Source organism: Astatotilapia calliptera, chromosome 23 (genome assembly GCF_964374335.1).
Source record: "Astatotilapia calliptera chromosome 23, fAstCal68.1, whole genome shotgun sequence".
NCBI classification, from domain to species: Eukaryota; Metazoa; Chordata; class Actinopteri; order Cichliformes; family Cichlidae; genus Astatotilapia; species Astatotilapia calliptera.
This window is the reverse complement of record NC_137443.1, coordinates 10346137-10365313: the sequence shown is the minus strand read 5'-3', so window position 1 is coordinate 10365313 and position 19177 is coordinate 10346137. Positions and strand designations below refer to the sequence as shown.

The window sequence follows — 19177 nt, the reverse complement described above, 5'->3', positions numbered from 1 at the left end:
CGCAGTGTGGGGGCGGGACTTGTTGACGCCGACAACAGAGAGCATCGAAGGAAAGAGGCGTCCACCAAAAGCACCCGCCCGTGAGCGCGCTGAATTATGGGAACCCCAGTGTTTCAGCGCACTCGCCGCCTTCTGTGAGCGCTTTAAGCTAATAGCATAGCTCATGAGTTCACAGAGGGCGCTAGCGAGTCTATAGCTGTAGAACAAAACTGCTATGAACCTTTTTCTTCTGGAAACATAGAGTGTTAAGAATGTGTAAGTATTCGAATATAGAGAAATAAATACAGTCAAATCAAAAGTTATTTACAGGCTTTTATTTTCGTAAAATCTTCTATTGTACATATGTGAGCATGACCTGAGCATCTGCAGAGAATCATCACCATCACCACGGGGGCTTTTGACTGCGCTCCTCACCTGGTAAACAGGCGATATGAAGATAGCGCGTCCTCTCGTTGACCCGTGCGAGCATTATCCGGGTCACTGCAAGAACTAAACCATGGACTTGCTGTCTAGAAGCATCTTCACGTACTCATTTTAGTCCTTTAACGTATTTCAGTGCTTTTTGTTTACTAGTGCCTGTGCGGCCTCTGCTGCTCATACGGATGCATTACCGCCATTTTCCTACGTAGATTCACAGAAAGTGGAATATTCAGTTTTTGTCATTTTTTGTACCGACTGAGAAACGAGGTTTAACTACTTTAAAACAGTAAAAAATAAAAACGGAAACTTATTTGATTTGTTTTTGCGCATGCTCAGTGCTACTTGTTTGTTATGGAGGTGGGGCTAACACTGCGCGGTCCTGTAGGAATCAATGGAGGAGACAGCCATTTGTCTATAATGGCGCATTTAAGACATCTCCGGCGCTGTTAGCCTGTTCGCGGGTGGAAACCGCGGGCTGGAAGCAGACCGACAGGCCGCTTCGATCTGTGCCCGTTCACGGGGACTGCAGCCCGGCTGACAGCGTCAACATGGCGCACTGGAGCACCTTCGAAAAGGAGAGTGAGAGAGAGACGAAGCGGCTGATCAGGTGTCTCAGCGGGATCGAGGATGAGGAGGACCAAAACTTCCAGCTGGCGCTCAAATTCGCCTGGTCCAACTTTAAGTGAGTTTTTACGGGTGTGCGGGGGAGCAGGCTGCTGCACACAGCGTCCTAACATCCGCCTCGTGTCTCCTCAGGTTTCATCGATATCTGGACACAGACAGCCACAAAGTGGAGCGCAGTGTCAGCGGGTGAGTGACTCCTTCAAAACAGTGAAGTCTGAGCAAACTAAACATGTGTATGTTCTCCTTCAGGGCTCTGCATGTCCTCCTGTCCCAGAATCCTCCTCTGTCACTGCACCCCTCTGCTTGTCCCCCTTCGCTACATCCACCAACCTCCCCTGAGTTCTTCTTCTCCTCCTGCCTGGCAGCTCCATCGTCATCCTCCGCTCTTCGTCTCCAGCTAACGTTATGGTATAGTGACAGTCTGCCCTGTTTTCCAGAATCTACGAGAAGCTCGTGGTGCACTCGGACCTACAGAAAGCAGAAAGCTGGATGAGACTGACTGAAGAATTCCTGAACTCACCTTTACCGAACACAGATGGGGAAAAGGTAGCGCACAGCTGTTTTCTGCTCTATCACAGACGGATACGCGATCAATACTCATGCGCGACACCAGTCAATGCTGGCATGCTGCATCATATTCTAGCGTGAAACTTGTGAACGAAAGTCAGAGGGGATTTTGGATGGATGAAGGTAATAAGTGTAAACTTGCAATCAATAAACAGTCACATTAGTCTTTTCAAGTCAAGTAGCTTTATTGTCATTCCCACCATGCGTCGTCGTACAGTACACAGTGAAGCGAGACAGCATTCCTCCAAGACCATGGTGCTACATATATCAGACGATCAACACAAGACTACATAAAGTGTGCAAGAAACCAAAACAAAGACAGAACGATACAGACACAGCAGTGCAAGAGAAAAGTGCACAGTAATAAAGTGTGCGCTAGTTTTCTGACAGATGACGCAGCCCTAATGGGTCAGTATCACATGTTACACACACAGTTTTCTGGTGTGTCGGGCTCAAACATTGAAACATGACTGCAATGATGTGAGAATATCTCAGTGAAACGTGATCTGTGTTTCCTCAGACCGATGCACACTACAGCATACTGTCACTGCTGCTCTGCCTGTCGGGATCCCCCTCAAACACAGACTTCACAGAGCGACCCAGGCTGAAGGAGGCCGGTGAGAACCGCATTCTTCCCTTTATTTGTGACCAACGTGTCAACACATTCTGAATTCATTAATTCTGCTTCTCTCAGGTTGGAGTTGGAAACACAAACAGTACAAACAGAACCTTTTTCACATATTCTTCCAAAGCAGTTTTTTCTCTCTCATTAAAAGTAGAACCTTTTAAACCAAAGCTTTGTTTTAGTGAATCCCACATTACAGATGCTAATGATGCTTTGACACCAGGATCAGATGAACAGATTCCAGTGACGTCGTCACAGTCGCGCCCATGTTTCTGTTTCAGAGTCAGAGCGAAAGCTTCAGCAGCAGGAAAATATGCCCACCGTGTTTCGCTGCACAACATCAGTGCAGTGATTATAAGTTCACTTCATGTCAAAGGCCAAATGATTTGTTTCCAGATAACCTTAGCACTTAGCCTTGAAGGCTAAAAATCACACAGTTTATGTTAATCTTTCAGTCTTATGTCTGCAGAACCGGAGGACAAGTTTGACTGGGCTAAATATCTGATGGAGGGCGAGGATGCAGACATGGGGCCGTACCCAGACACACCTGTGAGTCACCGAGCCCACCTTTATGAATGCAGAGCTGTTTCTGATTCTCTGATCGAAAACCCGGTGTCAGCGGGTTTTTGCTCAGGGTGATCTGGTGCAACTGTGGTGTGGTGTTCATGTTGCACCACACCACAGTCACATGACTTTAACATCATCACTAACCTGTGTTCACAGGCAGAAAAACAAAACTCATTTCTGACCCACAAGTACAAACCCAGAAAAGCTCCAACAAAGTCAGACGCTAAAAAAACCTAAAGAAAGTCACATTTTCTTCACTGTAGAACAGAAAAGGCTGTTTTGAATCAAACGCGAACTTGTGTTGAATCTGACGGCAGCGTCACGTCTGTAAAGTAGGACAGGTCTGTGCTTCCTCTCTGACATCAGTCTGTGATGGTCTGTGAACTGAGGACAGCAGCTGGTCTGATCTGATTGAGGATTCCAGCTGCTCGGCAGTCCCGGCTGTGTTTCATCCTGTTTCACAACGCTCTAGATGTTGTCGGCCGGTCAGAGGTCTGAACTGCAGGTGGGCCAGACTCTTCTCCTCTGAAGCCATGCTGATGATTCTGACCTGAGATCAGTTTCTGCTTTGCCTTGGTCCATTTTAAAGAGGAGCCGGCGCCGTTTCTCGATCATGGTCACACGTGGCTTCGTGTCAGTATGACGAAGCTGTAACCAGCATGTGTGGATGGCACGCCGAGCTACTCGCAGACGCTGGTTTATGGAAATATTCCTGAGCCGTGCACAGATTTATCACAGAGCAGTGTTTCTGCTGAAGGTTACAGTCATCAGCCTGTGCACAGAGAGCACACTCAGATCCTCCGAGTGTGCTGATGATGTCAAGTTGTGTAGATGATGAGATGTTCACAGCGTGGACTGTGATTCTTAAATAGGTTGGTGAACCTCTGAGAAGCTCTGCCTCTCTGAGATGATCTTTTTCTACCTGATCACGTGACCGACCTGCTGCCAGCTCACCTTTGATCTTCTCTTTAGCATCTCTGACTTTCACACACTTTTGTTGCTCCGTCCCATATTTTAGGGTGTCGCTGTCGCCAAATTCCCCATGAGCTCAGATTTGTCACAAAGCAGTAACATGTCTCATTTTGAGTATTTACTGTGTTTTCTGTGTTCTATTGTGGATAAAATATGAGTTTATGGGATTTGCAGATCATTGCATTCTGCTTTTATATATTTTAGGAAGTGTCCTGGTTTGTATTATACTGAGCACAGTACCTACAGGCGTATTACAGGTAAGCTGTGCCCATCAGTGTTTCCTGTTTCATAGGAGTGGTCTGAGGAGGAGAGCGAGGATGATGACAGTCAGCAGCCAATCAGCAGGGAGGACTCTGGGATCCAGCTGGACAGGACGCCTCAGGAGGACCAGGACAACGCCAACAAAACCGTTCCAGTCACGTGGACAGGTGCGAAGCAGTCACACAGCAGAAGGTGCAGGTCTTTATAACGTTTCCACCAAATGAGAGGAAGGAGCTTCTGGTTTGTTTTCTGTTCAGTCACAAAAGCTGAACAGAAAACGTTGATGTCACTACCCAGAATGCGCTGCAGTGTAAGCGACTCGGACATGGAGGGTGTTTTATTGTCACGCTGAACCTTTTCCCCATGTTTCCTCTCAGTGGGGGAGCCTGACGCTAGGGCCTGGCTAGAGCAGCATCTGGTGACCCCGTACTGGGCATCGCACGCACCTCGTTTTCCCCACAGCCTGCATCTGCACTCCAACCTCCTCAATGTGTGGTGAGCTCATCCTCAATGATAGTTAAAAATTAATATACAGCGTCCTACCTGTGGGGAGAACATTTGGACATGGAAGCCCCCCCAGGGGAAGAGCTGGGAGAGGGATGCCTGGGTGCAGTTGGGGGAGGAGCTATAGTTTGAAATTAGAGTATTTGGTGCTGATGCTGCATTTGTCCCCTCAGGGATCAGCACCTGTATAACACGGACCCACTGTACCTGCCAGAAGAGAAGGCCTTCGTCACAGAGACGCAAGTAATTCGAGAAACGCTGTGGTAAGAGATGACGACAGTCGCCTGCAGGTCGCCACACGCCGAGATCAGGTTTGTGTTGAGAGTGGGTTCAGGGTCCTGCTGACTGTGTGAGTTTCTTCCGGCAGGCTTCTCTCTGGGGTCAATAAACACTTCATATTCCAGCAGCACGACGGAAAGGTGTCAGTCAGAAGTAATGTGGTGGTGACTCATCTGACCGGCGTGAGTTCACATCTGACGGAGGTCACTGAGCACGTGCAATGCGAGCTGTAGTGAAAAGTGTTTTTCTCCTCTGTGCTGCAGAACTGCCTGCGCTCTGTCCTCGAGCACATCGCCGTCTATGGTCAGGCTGTGTTCAGGCTGCAGAGGTTCATCGACGAGGTGACAGGCCACAGCTCGGAGCCGGGCCCGCCGGGCACCGCGTCCACCTACGGCTCTAAGAAGGCCTCCGAGCCTCCCTTCAGGACCTACCAGGCCTTCGTGTGGGCACTCAACAAGTACTTCACAAGTTTCAAGGAGGAGCTTACCATGATCGAGAGGGAGCTCATATGCAACGGTAAGTCCAAGCTTGTTTAGGAATCACTGAGGCTTCCTGTTTTCGTGCTGGTTTTCTTGTTCTGTCATCCTGAGCCCGGCCGCCTTCGTTTGATTCCCAATCTGCGTCGTGTCTGTTTGCAGATGAGACAGTGACTCTGTCTGCAGTGCTGGAGCGGCTCAGCCCTCACCTGGCTCAGATCAAAGTGCTGCACAGGGTCTTTTGCACGGGTGTCGCCGAAGTGCCGCCCGCCACCCCCAACGTTGTGCGGGCTTCCCACCTGCTCAACACCCTCTATAAGGCCATCATCGAGTATGACAGCGTTGGCGAGGCATCGGAGCAGGCAGTGAGCACTCGTCGTGGGATACTGTGACATGGGGGCAATTTAGTGGAAGGAAACAAACGCATCTGCTCTCTCTGTCTGCCAGGTGGCGTTGTTGTTCTCCCTGTGGACGGAGACGGTCCGGCCGTATTTGGAGATCGTAGACGAGTGGATCGTTCACGGCCATCTGTTTGACCCTGCCAGAGAATTCATCATCCAGAGGTGCGCTGCAGAAACCGTGTGTGTGCGTGTGATGTGACTTCAGCAGCGTTTTGTGGGCTGAGTTTCTTTCTCCCGCTGCAGGAACAAAGACGTGCCCGTGAATCACAGGGACTTCTGGTACGCCACCTACACGCTGTACAGCGTATCGGAGACGGTGGACAGCGAGGAGAAGCTGAATGACGCGGCCAGCGGGAGCTCCGGGGGGGATCAGGCCTCGGGGGGCAGACAGCTCACCATGGTGTCCTTCCTCAAACCTGTCCTCAAGCAGATTATCATGGCCGGGAAGTCCATGCAGCTGCTCAAGAATCTGGACTGCAAGGAGGCAGAGAAGTCGCAGCGAGCCTCCAGAGGTCAGTGCTTCGTTCTGTCTGTTTGTTTCAGTAAAGGAAGGCGCTGCATTGACCGGGTCAACACAAACCACAGATGGGGTTTTCTATGCTTCTGCTCTCCCGGATGTCTTCAGGGTGTGTTGAGTGCCATGCCTCTGCCGATGAGCTGACCTCACTAACCTGGGCTGTCTGTCCTGGATGTTTGCTTGCAGACGCAGAGAGGAAGAGTCTGCACACGCTTTTTCTGGAGTCCGTGCAGTCGCGCCTCTGCAGCCGAGAGGAGTCCCCGGCGGATGGCATGACGGAGCAGCAATCCACAAGGAGGAGTCTGATCAAGATGCAGTCCATCATGGCGCGGCACCTCGAGATTGACGATGTCCATGACCCGCTGCTGGCCATCAATTTTGCCAGGTAATGCCATAGTTCTTCTACAAGCCTCTGAGCAAATGTCCAGCGAGGATCAACAAAAAGTCTGGGATTCATCGCAGGATAAAGATGCAGATTGTCAGAAATGTAAGCTGTTCACGTCTTAGAAGAGTGGACAACTCGGAGCTCAGAGTTTGTCTTTAGCTCTGAACGTGACAAACAAATTGTGATGTGAGATTTTCTGTTTTCCACTCCTCCGAGCTCTGCGCGGATACGAGCGAGATTTCTTTATTCCCGAGTCTGAGTGCGTTCTGTCTGCCCTCCTCTTCCTCAGACTGTACTTGGAGCAGAGCGACTTCCAGGAGTGTTTCTCCGGGGGGGATTTCAGCGTGGACCGCTCGTCCCAGTCGGTCACCTGCCAGACGTTTGAGCTCACACTGCGTTCCTGTCTCTACCCGCACATTGAGAGGAGGTACATTGAGTGCTGTGGGAACCTGATGAAGACTCTGACAAAAGACTACAGGTAAGCACGGCTCTTCAGCTACGCTTTTCCTGTTTCCAAAATCAGGGAAAGGGAAGCTTCTGAGCTCTGTGGCGTGTCTGCAGGTTGCTGGAATACCTTCAGGCGATGAGGAACTACTTCCTGCTGGAAGCTGGAGACACCATGTATGATTTTTACACGGCCATCTTTGACAAGGTGCAGGAGAAGGAGAGCTGGCAGCAGCCGTCGTTTCTGAACGTGCAGCTGCAAGAGGCGGTCGGACAGCGCTACCCGGAGGACAGCAGCAGGTACAGTGCACATTTGCTGTGACACAGTTCCTTATTTATGTTAGAATGAGTTTGATCAGGCATCTCTGTTTCCCAGGCTGTCAGTGTTTCTGGAGCCCATCGACGCTTCCAGGAAAAAACAGCCTGTGAACAACCTGGAAGTCCTCACGCTGAGCTACAAGGTGAACACTGCAGTCTGTGCTTTGGTGTCTGTCGGTGCGTTGTTCAATCCGCCACCTGACGTTTCCTGGTACGTGTCTGCACAGGTTCCCTGGCCCGTGGACATTGTGATCAGCTCTGAGTGTCAGAAGATCTACAACCAAGTGTTCCTCCTCCTGCTGCAAATCAAATGGGCCAAGTACAGTCTGGACACGCTTCGATTCAGTGGTACGAGCTCCACGTGAAGCTGAAAACTGAAAATAAGCCCGTTTCAGTCATTTCTCTGATAAATGGTTGTTACTCGTAGGTTTTACAGACGTCACTAAGAAGCTGGAGGGCGCCACAGCCGAGGAGGTCAAGGTCAAAGAGCGCGTGAACCAGCAGATCCACAGGATGTGTCTGCTCAGGGTCAAACTGATGCACTTTGTCAACAGCCTTCACAACTACATCATGACGAGGGTGAGGCAAGCCACCAAACTGACCTCCTGCAAACAGGAAGTGCACCCATGACATTCAATTCACTTAATTTTTATTTGCACAGCACCAAATTACAACAGCAGTCACCACAAGGTGCTTTATATTGTAAGGTAGACCCTACAATCAAATATACAGAGAAAAACCCAACAATCCTATGACCCCCTATGACCATGCCAATTGTGACAGTGAGAAGGGAAAATTCCCTTTTAACAGGAAGAAACCTCCTGCAGAACCAGGCTCGGTGAGGATGAGGTGAGTCCTCACTGCACTCTCAGTTTGACCAACTCTGGCTCTTCATCTGTTTTGTGTCTCGTCAGATTCTGCACAGCACGGGACTCGAGTTTCAGCACCAAGTGCAGGAAGCCAAGGACTTGGACCAGCTCATCAAGATCCATTACAGATACCTGGCCACGATTCACGACCGTTGCCTGCTGAGGGAGAAGGTGAACTTTTATGATGGTGCCGTCACCACCAGTCTGACTGCTGGCGCAATCAGCTGTAAAGAAGGTTCCTGTTTGTTTGAGATGATGAAAAAGCGTTCGTTCGTTTACGAACACGATGAGCAGCTTGAGGTGTTTCTCAGTTTTCCTGCTTTAGTACAAAAAATGCTGCTGCACCATCAGCACTGCTGCTTGTACTGACCTCACTGTAGTGTGTGATGGCGGGCAAGTAAATAAATTGGATCTGATAAGACAGTGATTCTTTATGTTTCCAGGAAAACTTGTAAAACACTGTACTGTGGGTGGGACCAGAACCTTCAGTGGGCCGAATCTCACTTTGGCTCCCTGCTCAGACTCAACCTGTTTCTACATGTTGTCTTTTCTCAGGTCAGTTTTGTGAAGGAGGCGATAATGAAGGTTCTGAATCTCGTGCTCATCTTCTCGGACAGATGGCAGGCTGGAGCCTGGAAGTAAGAGTGATGCGTCTATTCAGTGGTGTTGATGTGACAGTTATGCGCATCCAGGTACAGAGACGACACACCAGCTCTGCAGCTAAATGTTGTTTCTCTTTCAGGATCGAGTCCATCGATAAAATGGAATCTGATTTCAAAAACTGCCACATGTTCCTTGTGACGATCCTCAATAAGGCGGTGTGCCGGGGCTCCTTCCCTCACTGTGAGTCTGTCGTCTGGGTAATAATGTCATACGCAGTGATTGTGTACGGTGGTCCAAAGGTGCAGAACATCCGACTTGGAAAAGCTTAAATGTAAAATCGGTCAACGCTACGAGGCTGTCGGGATCCAGCTGCAGCGCTCTGTTTCTCCTCCATACAGAGTGTGTCCGCAGTTCAGAGGGGATCGACTTCATAACGAGATATCCGCACAACATTTTCAGCCTGAAAATGTCGTTTCGAGGGCTCGGGCGTGTGCGGTTAAAGTCTTCCAAGGGCCAACAAAAGCCAACCTTCAGTTATTGACATCTGCATCAGCTCAGACTCAGGAACCACAAGTCTCCTGCAATCTGATCCTTCGAGGTCAATTTAACAGGATATGAAAGTAATAAATGAGAAATAGGATGTTTGTGCTGGTCATCCTGTCAGCACACAGGATTGAATGATTGAAAACCTTTCCAGTTAGTGAAATATGTGTTTGGCACCTCTGGGCCACCGTAGATGTCCGGTGTGTTGTTGTATGCTGTGAGCAGAGAGGAGCTGATGACGTCTGTCTCTCTTGTTGTGCAGTGGAGTCTCTGGCGCTCTCTCTGATGGCGGGGTTCGAGCAGTGCTGACGAGCCGGACACGAGCACGCTCTGTGACGATATCATTGTCTGCTGAGACGGACTCAGACCGGCCTGATGCTTCTCCACAAATTTCATGAATGCTTGTATTTTAATATTAATAACGTCTGTGACGAGGCAGAATAAAGATGATGTGACAATATGTGCTGACATTTGACTCCGTTATTCACTTTACGTTGTGTAAAGGACCGTGACCCGACAGACTGGGTTTTTTAATTGATTTTGCACTCATGTACAACGTCCTAGTTCAGCACACACACACACACACACACACAATCGCCAGCTGTCTGCATACTGTCTCACTTCAGTCTCCACCCTCACTTTACGAAGGGAGGAACCCCGTTAGTTTAATCATGTCCACCTGATTTATATATTTGTTCTGGTTAAACAAGGGTTAAGTTTCTCCGAGGGTTGATGAGCTCTGATGAGAGCCTATTGTTTTACTTCACTTCTTGCGTGTCAGCCAATCGGTGAAGCTCTTGGCAGCTCTTGTCCCTCCTTAGTACCACCTCCCAAGTTTTCAGTCGCTTGTTTCTACAGCCGAACAGAGCAGGCAGACTTTTTTTTTTTTTAGAACTTTATTTATAAACAACAGTATAACATACAAGGCACCATCATTAATCCGAATATGTAATATCCTCGGTTGAGCGTTACAACGAGAAAAGAGGAAGAAAAAAATAAACAATAAACACAAAGCCAAAAGAGTTAACAAAAAAGAAAGAACAGTCTTTGAAGGATTTGAAACTAAAGGCAAAAATCAATATGAACAAAAAAGGGCAGTCATGATCATTAAATAGGGAGGTTTCTTTTTTAACATAGATTAAACTTGTTAAATAATACAACAAGTTTATGAGCTTTCTTGTTATTGACAAGTTTCAGCGATTTGGCCCAGAGTTTAAAGTCATTCAGACATCTGTTTATACATGGTTTAGCTTTAAAATATCTGCATTTGTGAATAAAAAATTTTTCCAGTAACAAAAACGTCCTAATCAACAAGTCAAAATCTGCATTCTCAGCAAGTATTACAAATTTTATTACTGTCACCGTCAAATGTGGTAACTGAATTCTCCTGGACTGTAGCCAGCTCCACATGTCAATCCAGAGGGAGTGCACTGATTCACAAGTGATCTAGACTTTCAATATCATTTTCACAAAATGTGCAGGCGTTCACATCTAAGTTAAATTTCCATCTTAAGAATTCATTGGTTGGATAAACCTCATTTATGATTTTAAAGTTAACCTCTTTTACTTTAGGGGAAAGAGGAAGTGAGATATACTTTCTTCTTATCGCCTTAACCTCCATGGTCTCAAATTCTTTAAGAATATAATTTCTTTTAACCGGATTAGGGCAAATTTCATTTATCAAAATATTCCTGATCACCTTGTTTGTAAACCTGCTGTCACCAAATTCAACTCCGGCTATGCAGAGCTGTCTCAGTCCAGGAGAAATTTTAGAGTGCACAATATCTTCATTTATCATTGATCTCAAAGGGACTGGGATGGCTTTTATTAGGGATTTATATCTCTTAGCAGTACATCTTACATCAAATTTCTCACAAAACGTCTCATGTTTTAATAAGACCCCATTCTTGTCCATAAAATGAGCTACAGCCCAAATCCCTTTAGATCTCCATTCATCCATGTACACAGATTTCCTACACAGACGGATATACCTGTTGTTCCATATAGGGGTATTGTGAGGAGTAAAGTTATATTTATAGATTAATTTCCAGTAGAGAAGGACCTGCTGATGGAAAGCTGAGAGTTGAGCAGGCAGACTAAAACTTTGTTATCGAGGGCAGAGCGAAACCGGAAGGTTTACTGAGATGTGGCTTCACGTAGACGCTGACCATCCACTTGACAGCGGTCAGGTTTTTGTATGGGACGAATCCAAAGACCAGGTCAGCGATTCCAGAACCCAGAGTGTTCCAGTGTTCACTGGATGGCGAGCCAACCCAAGATCCTAGGAGACGATATACATATACACGCACATTGCACATTGATGGACTACAATCCTCTACTGTACAAGTAGTACGGTAGGACAGACAATCACACACACACACTCCTCATTGGATGGACTCTAATGCAATACACCTGTTTGTCATGGGCCCCACTGGTACCATTTGGACTTAAAAGGACTAATTCTTTTACTTGTGCACAATTTTATTTTTATTCTATTTTTTTGCTACTTTGGGGCAAAATTTTATACTTGAAGTTCTGTTAAAACCTGTTGTAATACTGTGTTGTTTACAAAATTCTTTTAAAAGGCTTAACATCACTAAAGTACTTTTAAGCCAGTGTTTGTCTGATTTCTCTGCCATAGTAATAGTAGTAGTAGTAAAATAGTTTTTAATTTATTTCTTGCATATTTCTACAACTCCTATCAAGAACACATTCTGAGTGTGCGTGTACAATCTACCATTGTATATATTGTATTATCTTATTTATTTTGTATTTCTTGTCTTTATATTCTGGTATACTCTTTGTATTCTTCTACTATCTGTACCTGAGCTGTGGTAATGCACAAATTTCCCCGCCGCAGGATCAATAAAGTCTTATCTTATCTTACCTTATCTGGACAGGTGCACAAACGGCAGCTTGCCGATGTCATGATGCTGACCCGTCTTTAAATAAATAACAAATCATTTTATTATTAATAATGGATAAAAACTGTGGAACGTCTAAGGCTGTAAAAACCAGAAAAGGATTGATAAATTAATTTGTTGTTCATTAGCTCTCCTGATCATGGCGCCATCACACCTGTGTGACGTCTGAGAGCCCTGCTGGAAGCAGCAGAAGAAGAGAGCCGGCGCTGCGCACTGATTGGCTGCAGAGAGGGGCGTGCGGCGGAGCACAGAGATGGCAGCGGTGACCAGAGGCTCTCTCGGCGCGTTCAGGCGGCTGCTGGTGAGCAAATACAAGCTTCGTGTTCTCCTCAAAGGCTCTGTAAGCGCTTAATGCTGACCTGCGGCTAATGCTAACGGACATGCGTGCGCAACGTCACCAAGCTCAGTGCATTAGCATAGCTAGCCAATGGGCTAGCTGATGCTAACCCTAATGGAATGAGACAGCCTCTGAGCTAGCATGCTGTGGCTAACATCTAACAACTGCGACTGCTTCCTGACGGTTAGGAGCTATTTCCGGGTCAGGGTATGGGTCAGAACCAGAACCGGCTGTGTACGGGTTCTGACTCAGATCTGAGCTCAGTAATTTTCAGGGTTTGTCCTGCAGGTGAAACTTGCTTCACCTGCTGCCACCAGGACAGGTGTTTGTTCCAGACGTCAGGAGCAGATGTGGTTTCAAACGACGGAAACGACGTGGTTGACAGGTGGTCCTCCAGTGATGGGGATAACTTTCAAAGCGAATTTCCTGTCTTATTTAGTGAGAAGTGACATGGGAGTGAGTCAGCTTCGAGAAATTCAGAGGAAGCCTGTAATAAGAAAACACCTGAGCAGGGTTTCTGTCGGCAGGTGACAGCCTGTAGGCCATTTCCCATCATCCCCCACTTCCTGAAAGTGTCAAAGTCAAGCTCAGCATTATTTTCAGTGACTAAATCAGTGTAAACTCACTCTGTTTACTCATTTTCATGCAGATGAGGAAACATAGATCTGGTGCCACGGTGTCAGAGGCATGTTGTTTTGTTTATTGCCTGGCATTTTTTCTCTGTTAGGGTTACATCGCCACCTTGTTTAAAATAACACCTGTATGCATCTTTATTAGAACCTGAAGGAGTTTCATGTTTGAGTTTCAGAGTGCTGGTACTGGTCTGACATTTAGGACCTGAAGGAAGTACCATCAGGCCCTGAATATCAGGGGGCGTGACTTTGAAGCACCTGTGTGTTGGCTGGTCCAGGTGACCTCTGTTATCTGCTCTTTTCCCATCAGCTGAGTCAGCAGAGCCGCAGATCTTTCCAGCTGCAGAGCTTCAGATGTGACAGGACTCTGCAGCCAATAACCTTCAGGTGTGACAGGAAGCTCCAGGTGTTCAGCTGCAGAAGGCTGCATGTCGCTGTGGGTAAGTCCAGACCGGCAGCACCTGAGTCCTGGCCTCTTCTGATCTCTCTACTATTGCCATGGAGATCTGTATCATGGTGAACTGTTCTGGGTTTTCAGCTGTGTGATGGACTCTGGGAGAATTGAGGCAGATCGCTCATGGTGGTGTACGCTGACCTCCATCAGCAGATTGTTTTGTCCCTCTCTGATAATGTCACTGTTTTGTTTTGTTCGGCAGTGAATCAAGGACCTATCGTGCAGTTCAAACTGTCTGACATCGGTGAGGGAATCATGGAGGTGACCGTCAAGGAGTGGTACGTGAACCCCCCCAAAAAATAAGAGTCCAACAGCTCAAGCACCCGTTTTTATTGTCATGACAAAATTTTGGTATTATTTTGTTTTTAAAATGAAGCAAACCTGAAACCCCAGAGTTTGTAAAAGAACAAACAGGTGAACATATGAAGCGATTAGGATGTACTACTTGTAACCTGTGATGAAGTATAGCTTGTTAACTCGTTACACTCCAGTTTGTTCATGTAAATAGAGAGTCCTCTTCACACACTAAAGTTAAATATGGAGTTCAACAGGGTTCAGTGTTAGGACCAGTTCTGTTTACATTATACATGCTTCCCTTAGGTAGTATCATCAGAAGGCATAGCATCCATTTTCACTGCTATGCAGATGACACACTGACAACTTTATCTATCCATTAGGCCAGATAACACACACCAATTAGTTAAACTGCAGGAATGTCAGGAAGACCTAAAGCCCTGGATGACCTCTAATTTTCTGAATTCAGATAAAACTGAGGTTATTGTACTTGGGACAGAAAATCTTAGAAATATGGCCTCCAATAACACTGTGAGGAACCTTCGAGTCATTTTTGACCAAGATATGTCCTTGTGCATATTCAGTTCGTGTGATTTAAAAGTGCATAAATAAAACTGGATTCCTCTGGCAGGTACGTAAAGGAAGGAGACAAAGTTTCTCAGTTTGACAGCATCTGTGAGGTTCAGAGCGACAAGGCATCGGTCACCATTACCAGCCGCTATGATGGGGTCATCAAAAAGCTCTACTACGATGTAGATGCCACGGCCTTTGTGGGAAAACCGCTGGTGGATATCGAAACAGAGTCTGGCTCAGGTGAGATATCAGCAGATCTTCGCTCGTCTGCCCGTCCAAGTTCACGGCTGAAAGTCTCACTGCTGTTATCCTTCAGAGGTGATCCAGGAGGAGGATGTGGTAGAGACGCCCGCCATGGCTCAAGAAGAACACACCCACCAGGAGATCAAAGGTCACAAGACGCAGGCCACGCCTGCAGTTAGACGCCTCGCCATCGAGAACAATGTAAGTGTGATTCCTATTTGTCCCCATCGGGTTGTCCCAGTCTGTCCCACTGTGTGTTCCCAGTTGAGGTGTCGCTTTGCCCTCAGATAAAGCTCAGTGAGGTGGTGGGGACTGGCAAAGATGGTCGGATCCTGAAGGAGGACATCCTGAACTTCCTGGCGAAGCAAACAGGAGCCATCTTACCTCCAACACCTTTCCAGGAGATCCAGACTCCGCCCCCGGCCCCTGCTGCTGCTCCTGCTGCTGCCAAGCCTGTGAGCACTAAGGCGGCTGTGAAACCTCCACCCGCTACTCCTAAACCTGTCTTCACTGGCAAGGACGTGACGGAGCCCCTCAAAGGTCAGAGATTGCTGTCACACCCAAGTGTTGCGCTGTTCACTGCGAGCCTTGCATGTCATCTCTTTTCTCTGTAAACATTCTGATTGGCTCTTCAGGTTTCCAGAAAGCGATGGTGAAGACGATGACTGTGGCGCTGAAGATTCCTCACTTCGGTTACTGTGACGAGGTTGATCTGAGTCGCCTGGTGGCTTTGAGGTCAGAGCTGAAACCTCTCGCCGAGAGTCGTGGTGTCAGACTGAGCTACATGCCCTTCTTCATCAAGGTTGGGGGTTAAGGCGCCATGCACGAGCTGCCGATCGATCCCATGTTTGGTATTGAAGTTAATGCTGTGCTCTCATTGGCTCAGGCTGCCTCCCTCGGTCTCCACCACTTCCCGATCCTCAATGCCTCGGTGGATGAGGACTGCCAGAACATCACCTACAAGGTAAGAGCACGCTCTGAGCTGGCTTTGTTTCCCTGGCTGCTCAGTGGCGTCATTAGTGCTGATGGTAGTGTTTCATGTGATTCAGGCGTCCCACAACATCGGCCTGGCAATGGACACAAGTCAGGGTCTGCTGGTTCCCAACGTGAAGAATGTCCAGCTGCTCAGCGTGTTAGAGATTGCCCTTGAGTTGAACCGCCTGCAGGTACTCGGAGCATCGGGTCAGCTGGGCACTGCCGACCTGATGGGGGGCACTTTCACGCTGTCCAACATTGGATCTGTGAGTCTGAAAACAACAGCGACACAAAATATCACAACAGTGCTGAGAGAAGCTGCACTGACCTCACTCTGCTTGCTGTGTTCTAACCAGATCGGAGGCACGTACGCCAAGCCCGTGATCCTCCCACCCGAGGTCGCCATCGGCGCGCTAGGAAAGATCCAGGTGAGCCGTGGTCAGACCGAACACACAGCACAGACAGACTCAGGTGTGTTTTAGTTTACTATGAGAGGAAAAAGGGTGAATAGCACAAGATATCAAGGATCGCAATAAAGAACAAGAAGATGGTCTAAAGTGTACCTCACCTTGACTCTGATTACCTGTTCTATTTCAATATCTTCAAGAATATAAAACATTTGACCTGGTTTGTAAAATATTAAATATGAATTTATTTTATAAATTCATATAAATATTTATAAATATTTTATAAATTATTTAAATCAGTGTCTTCAGGAGAATGATGTTCTCTGGCTTTCGGAGGAGGGTTTTGTTCCTCACTCTGAAAAATAAACTGTTATTTTGTTCAGAGGAAGGAAAACTTACTAAGGTGTGCTTGTGGTTTCTTCGTGAATCACAACAGGAAGTTAAACCGGACCGTCTGACTATCAGGTGACTGTTCAATCAGCTGGCAGGCTCTGAGCATGCTCAGATACCCACCTGATGTTCTTCTTTCTTCTGTGAAACCGCAGGAGATGGTGCATGGACCATAATTCAGGAGTTTATCCATTCAGCTATGCTGTTACCTGCTGCTGAGGATGTGGCATTACAGAGCAGCTGTTTGTTTTTTAACACTTGCTGACTTCCTGTCTGTCTGTCCAGGTGCTGCCGAGGTTCGACGCTGCTGGTCAGGTGGTCCCAGCTCACATCATGAAGGTCAGCTGGTCAGCGGATCACCGCATTATCGACGGCGCCACCATGTGTCGCTTCTCCAACCTGTGGAGGGAGTACCTAGAGAACCCGGCCAGCATGGTGCTGGACCTCAAATAAACAGTTTCCCAATCAGTCCCGGGGAGGGCGGGACACCACGCTAACAGACCTCGCTGCTCCGCCTCCTTCTCCTCTCCCTGCCTTCACTTCCTGTTTCTGTCTGAGGCCTTAATGCCAACTGTCATTTCCTTGTTGCCTTTAAGCAAGGCACTGTGAGGAGAGGAGAAGGGGTCAGCCTATCAGAGGGCATACACAGTGTGAACTGGGGTCATGATTGTGGGTTCTGCAGGTCCAGTCTGGTGGAAATGACCAGAAACAGGAAGTGAGTTCCTGTCGAGTTCCTGTTCCTGCCCTGGAGCCTCAGGAAATAAATCAAGATAATTTGCCTTTTTTTAAATTAATGCAGGCTACTGCGTTTTAATGCATTAAAATCACAGACTGTATATAAAAGATGGCTACCATGCTATCACCCAGCAGTTGGTGACACCTTAAATTGGGTTTTTAACAAATGCTCAACAAATGACAAGAGCAGAGCCTTATACCATGTGATACAGAAGCTGTGGTGTGATGCTAAAATTAGCAGAGAAAAAACAGCGGAGAGAATGCAGGTTTAAATTCTCTGTCCATCTTTTATATACAGTCAGATGCTGCAGAGCAGTTGTTGTCAGGTGTCCAGGTGAGATGCTCAAGTCTGAGATGAGCTGGAAGATGAGGGGAAACACCTGTAGCTGCACAGTGAGCGTGTCAGAAGGTTTCACTCAGAGTTGAGAGCAGATTTAAATAAACTCATGTGATCGTGATGTCATCCACAGAATCTCACCTGCAGACACCTGATGTCCTGTCACTGTTAAATAATAATATTCATTTTCACTCTGTCTGAATTTCCTCCGCCGAGGCCCAGTTTTAACACAGGCTGTTCCATCTTGTCCACACGAAGCCCGACCCACCGGGTTCAGGTTAAACCTGCAGACTGCATCCGCACGTACGCTTACCCTCGGAGGAGGTGACTCGATGGTTTGTAGCTGCCCTGAAACTCTAAAATCCTGAGCATTAAACTCCACATATTCATGTACTGTGAAGTCATGTGACCAAGCGTGATCGAAGCAAACGTTGCTGGATCAGATCGTGCTCGTGTCAGTTGGATCAGTCAGGCAAACTCATTGTCGGTCGGATGGTGATGGCAGTTTTCTCTGCTGCTGAGCAATCCGTGGTGTGCTCACATCATCGCGGCGGTTTGTGAGTAGAGCCTTGGTGTTTTTAGTTCATTTTGTCAATCTGGTTCTGTTTGATTATAAAATCCTCCTCACAGTCCCGCTCATGAGCCTTGACCACGTTTGAATTGTGACCAATGCAGGAAACTGTTGGTATCATGCCAGCGCACCAGTGGGAATGACAGTTATTGTCAGTGTGGAGGGGGGTTTGTGTCCTTGGTGTGACACCATTAACCCTCTGAAGCTGCTGCTGTGGAGCTCTTCCTGTTGACCTGACTCCGTTGTTTTTGCTCGTCGTATTTATTAGTGACTGTTACTGCAGACCGCACTGAGTCTGCCAGCTGTTAAACTCCATCTTCTCAGCATCTGGAGCATGGACACGGCAAATAATCTGAGATTAGAGTTGAAATTAAGGATTATGGTTCGTTTTAAATGTAAATGGTGTTATGTGGGATTTTCTTTCCCCTCCTCCTGCACAGCTTCACACTGCACTGGATCTTTTATTTCGGGAATTTCTTTGTGCTTTCAAAAATAGTAAGAATTTCTTTTGTTATATCAGGTTTATAAAGCTGAATTAGGTTAAATTCTCTCGGTAACGCCAGGCCGGACCTTCATTATGTGTCTTGGGCAGAAGCGCGCTGACTCTGGACATCAGAGCAGGAAGCTGGTTTCAATTAAACCTCGGCTATAACCTGATAACTATATCTGAGGTGATGGAGCCATGATGTAGCGCTGCAGAGCTGTTGGTCGGTCCTCCTGGACTTCCTCGCTGTCCTGGTGGCTGCTGGGTAAAGAGCACGGTGTCGGGTTATGTTGGTGTCACGTCGTCTTCTTTTTGTTAGCGTCGTCGGTTTTAGCGACAGATGAAATGTAAACGTGTAAAAAGTGTTTTGTATGTTTGGGAGTGGGTCGGATTCAAAATGTGTGAAACTCAATAAAACCTCTGAATACAGCTGAACACGACTCGGT

At 47.3% G+C, this 19177-nt stretch overlaps 2 protein-coding genes across 2 annotated transcripts; both read left to right on the top strand.

The window, feature by feature from the left end:
* The first annotated feature begins 176 nt into the window (after window positions 1-176).
* Window positions 177-9835, top strand: tubgcp5 (tubulin gamma complex component 5). The gene is made up of 24 exons (XM_026157649.2): window positions 177-255; window positions 806-1102; window positions 1177-1230; window positions 1482-1590; window positions 2132-2228; window positions 2706-2785; window positions 4068-4203; window positions 4414-4531; window positions 4714-4803; window positions 4908-5001; window positions 5083-5335; window positions 5458-5660; window positions 5743-5858; window positions 5940-6208; window positions 6400-6598; window positions 6888-7076; window positions 7160-7342; window positions 7419-7503; window positions 7588-7708; window positions 7788-7939; window positions 8275-8400; window positions 8785-8867; window positions 8972-9072; window positions 9638-9835. Exons 2-24 carry the CDS (start codon window positions 969-971, stop codon window positions 9682-9684), a joined length of 3039 nt encoding a protein of 1012 aa, XP_026013434.1. The 5' UTR covers window positions 177-255; window positions 806-968; the 3' UTR covers window positions 9685-9835.
* Window positions 9836-12431: 2596 nt separating this feature from the next.
* Window positions 12432-19166, top strand: dbt (dihydrolipoamide branched chain transacylase E2). The gene is made up of 11 exons (XM_026159517.2): window positions 12432-12600; window positions 13579-13708; window positions 13925-14000; window positions 14648-14829; window positions 14906-15033; window positions 15120-15372; window positions 15468-15634; window positions 15719-15796; window positions 15882-16073; window positions 16164-16235; window positions 16890-19166. The coding sequence occupies exons 1-11, from the start codon at window positions 12553-12555 to the stop codon at window positions 17055-17057; spliced, it is 1494 nt and encodes a 497-aa protein (XP_026015302.1). The 5' UTR covers window positions 12432-12552; the 3' UTR covers window positions 17058-19166.
* The last annotated feature ends 11 nt before the right edge of the window (window positions 19167-19177 follow it).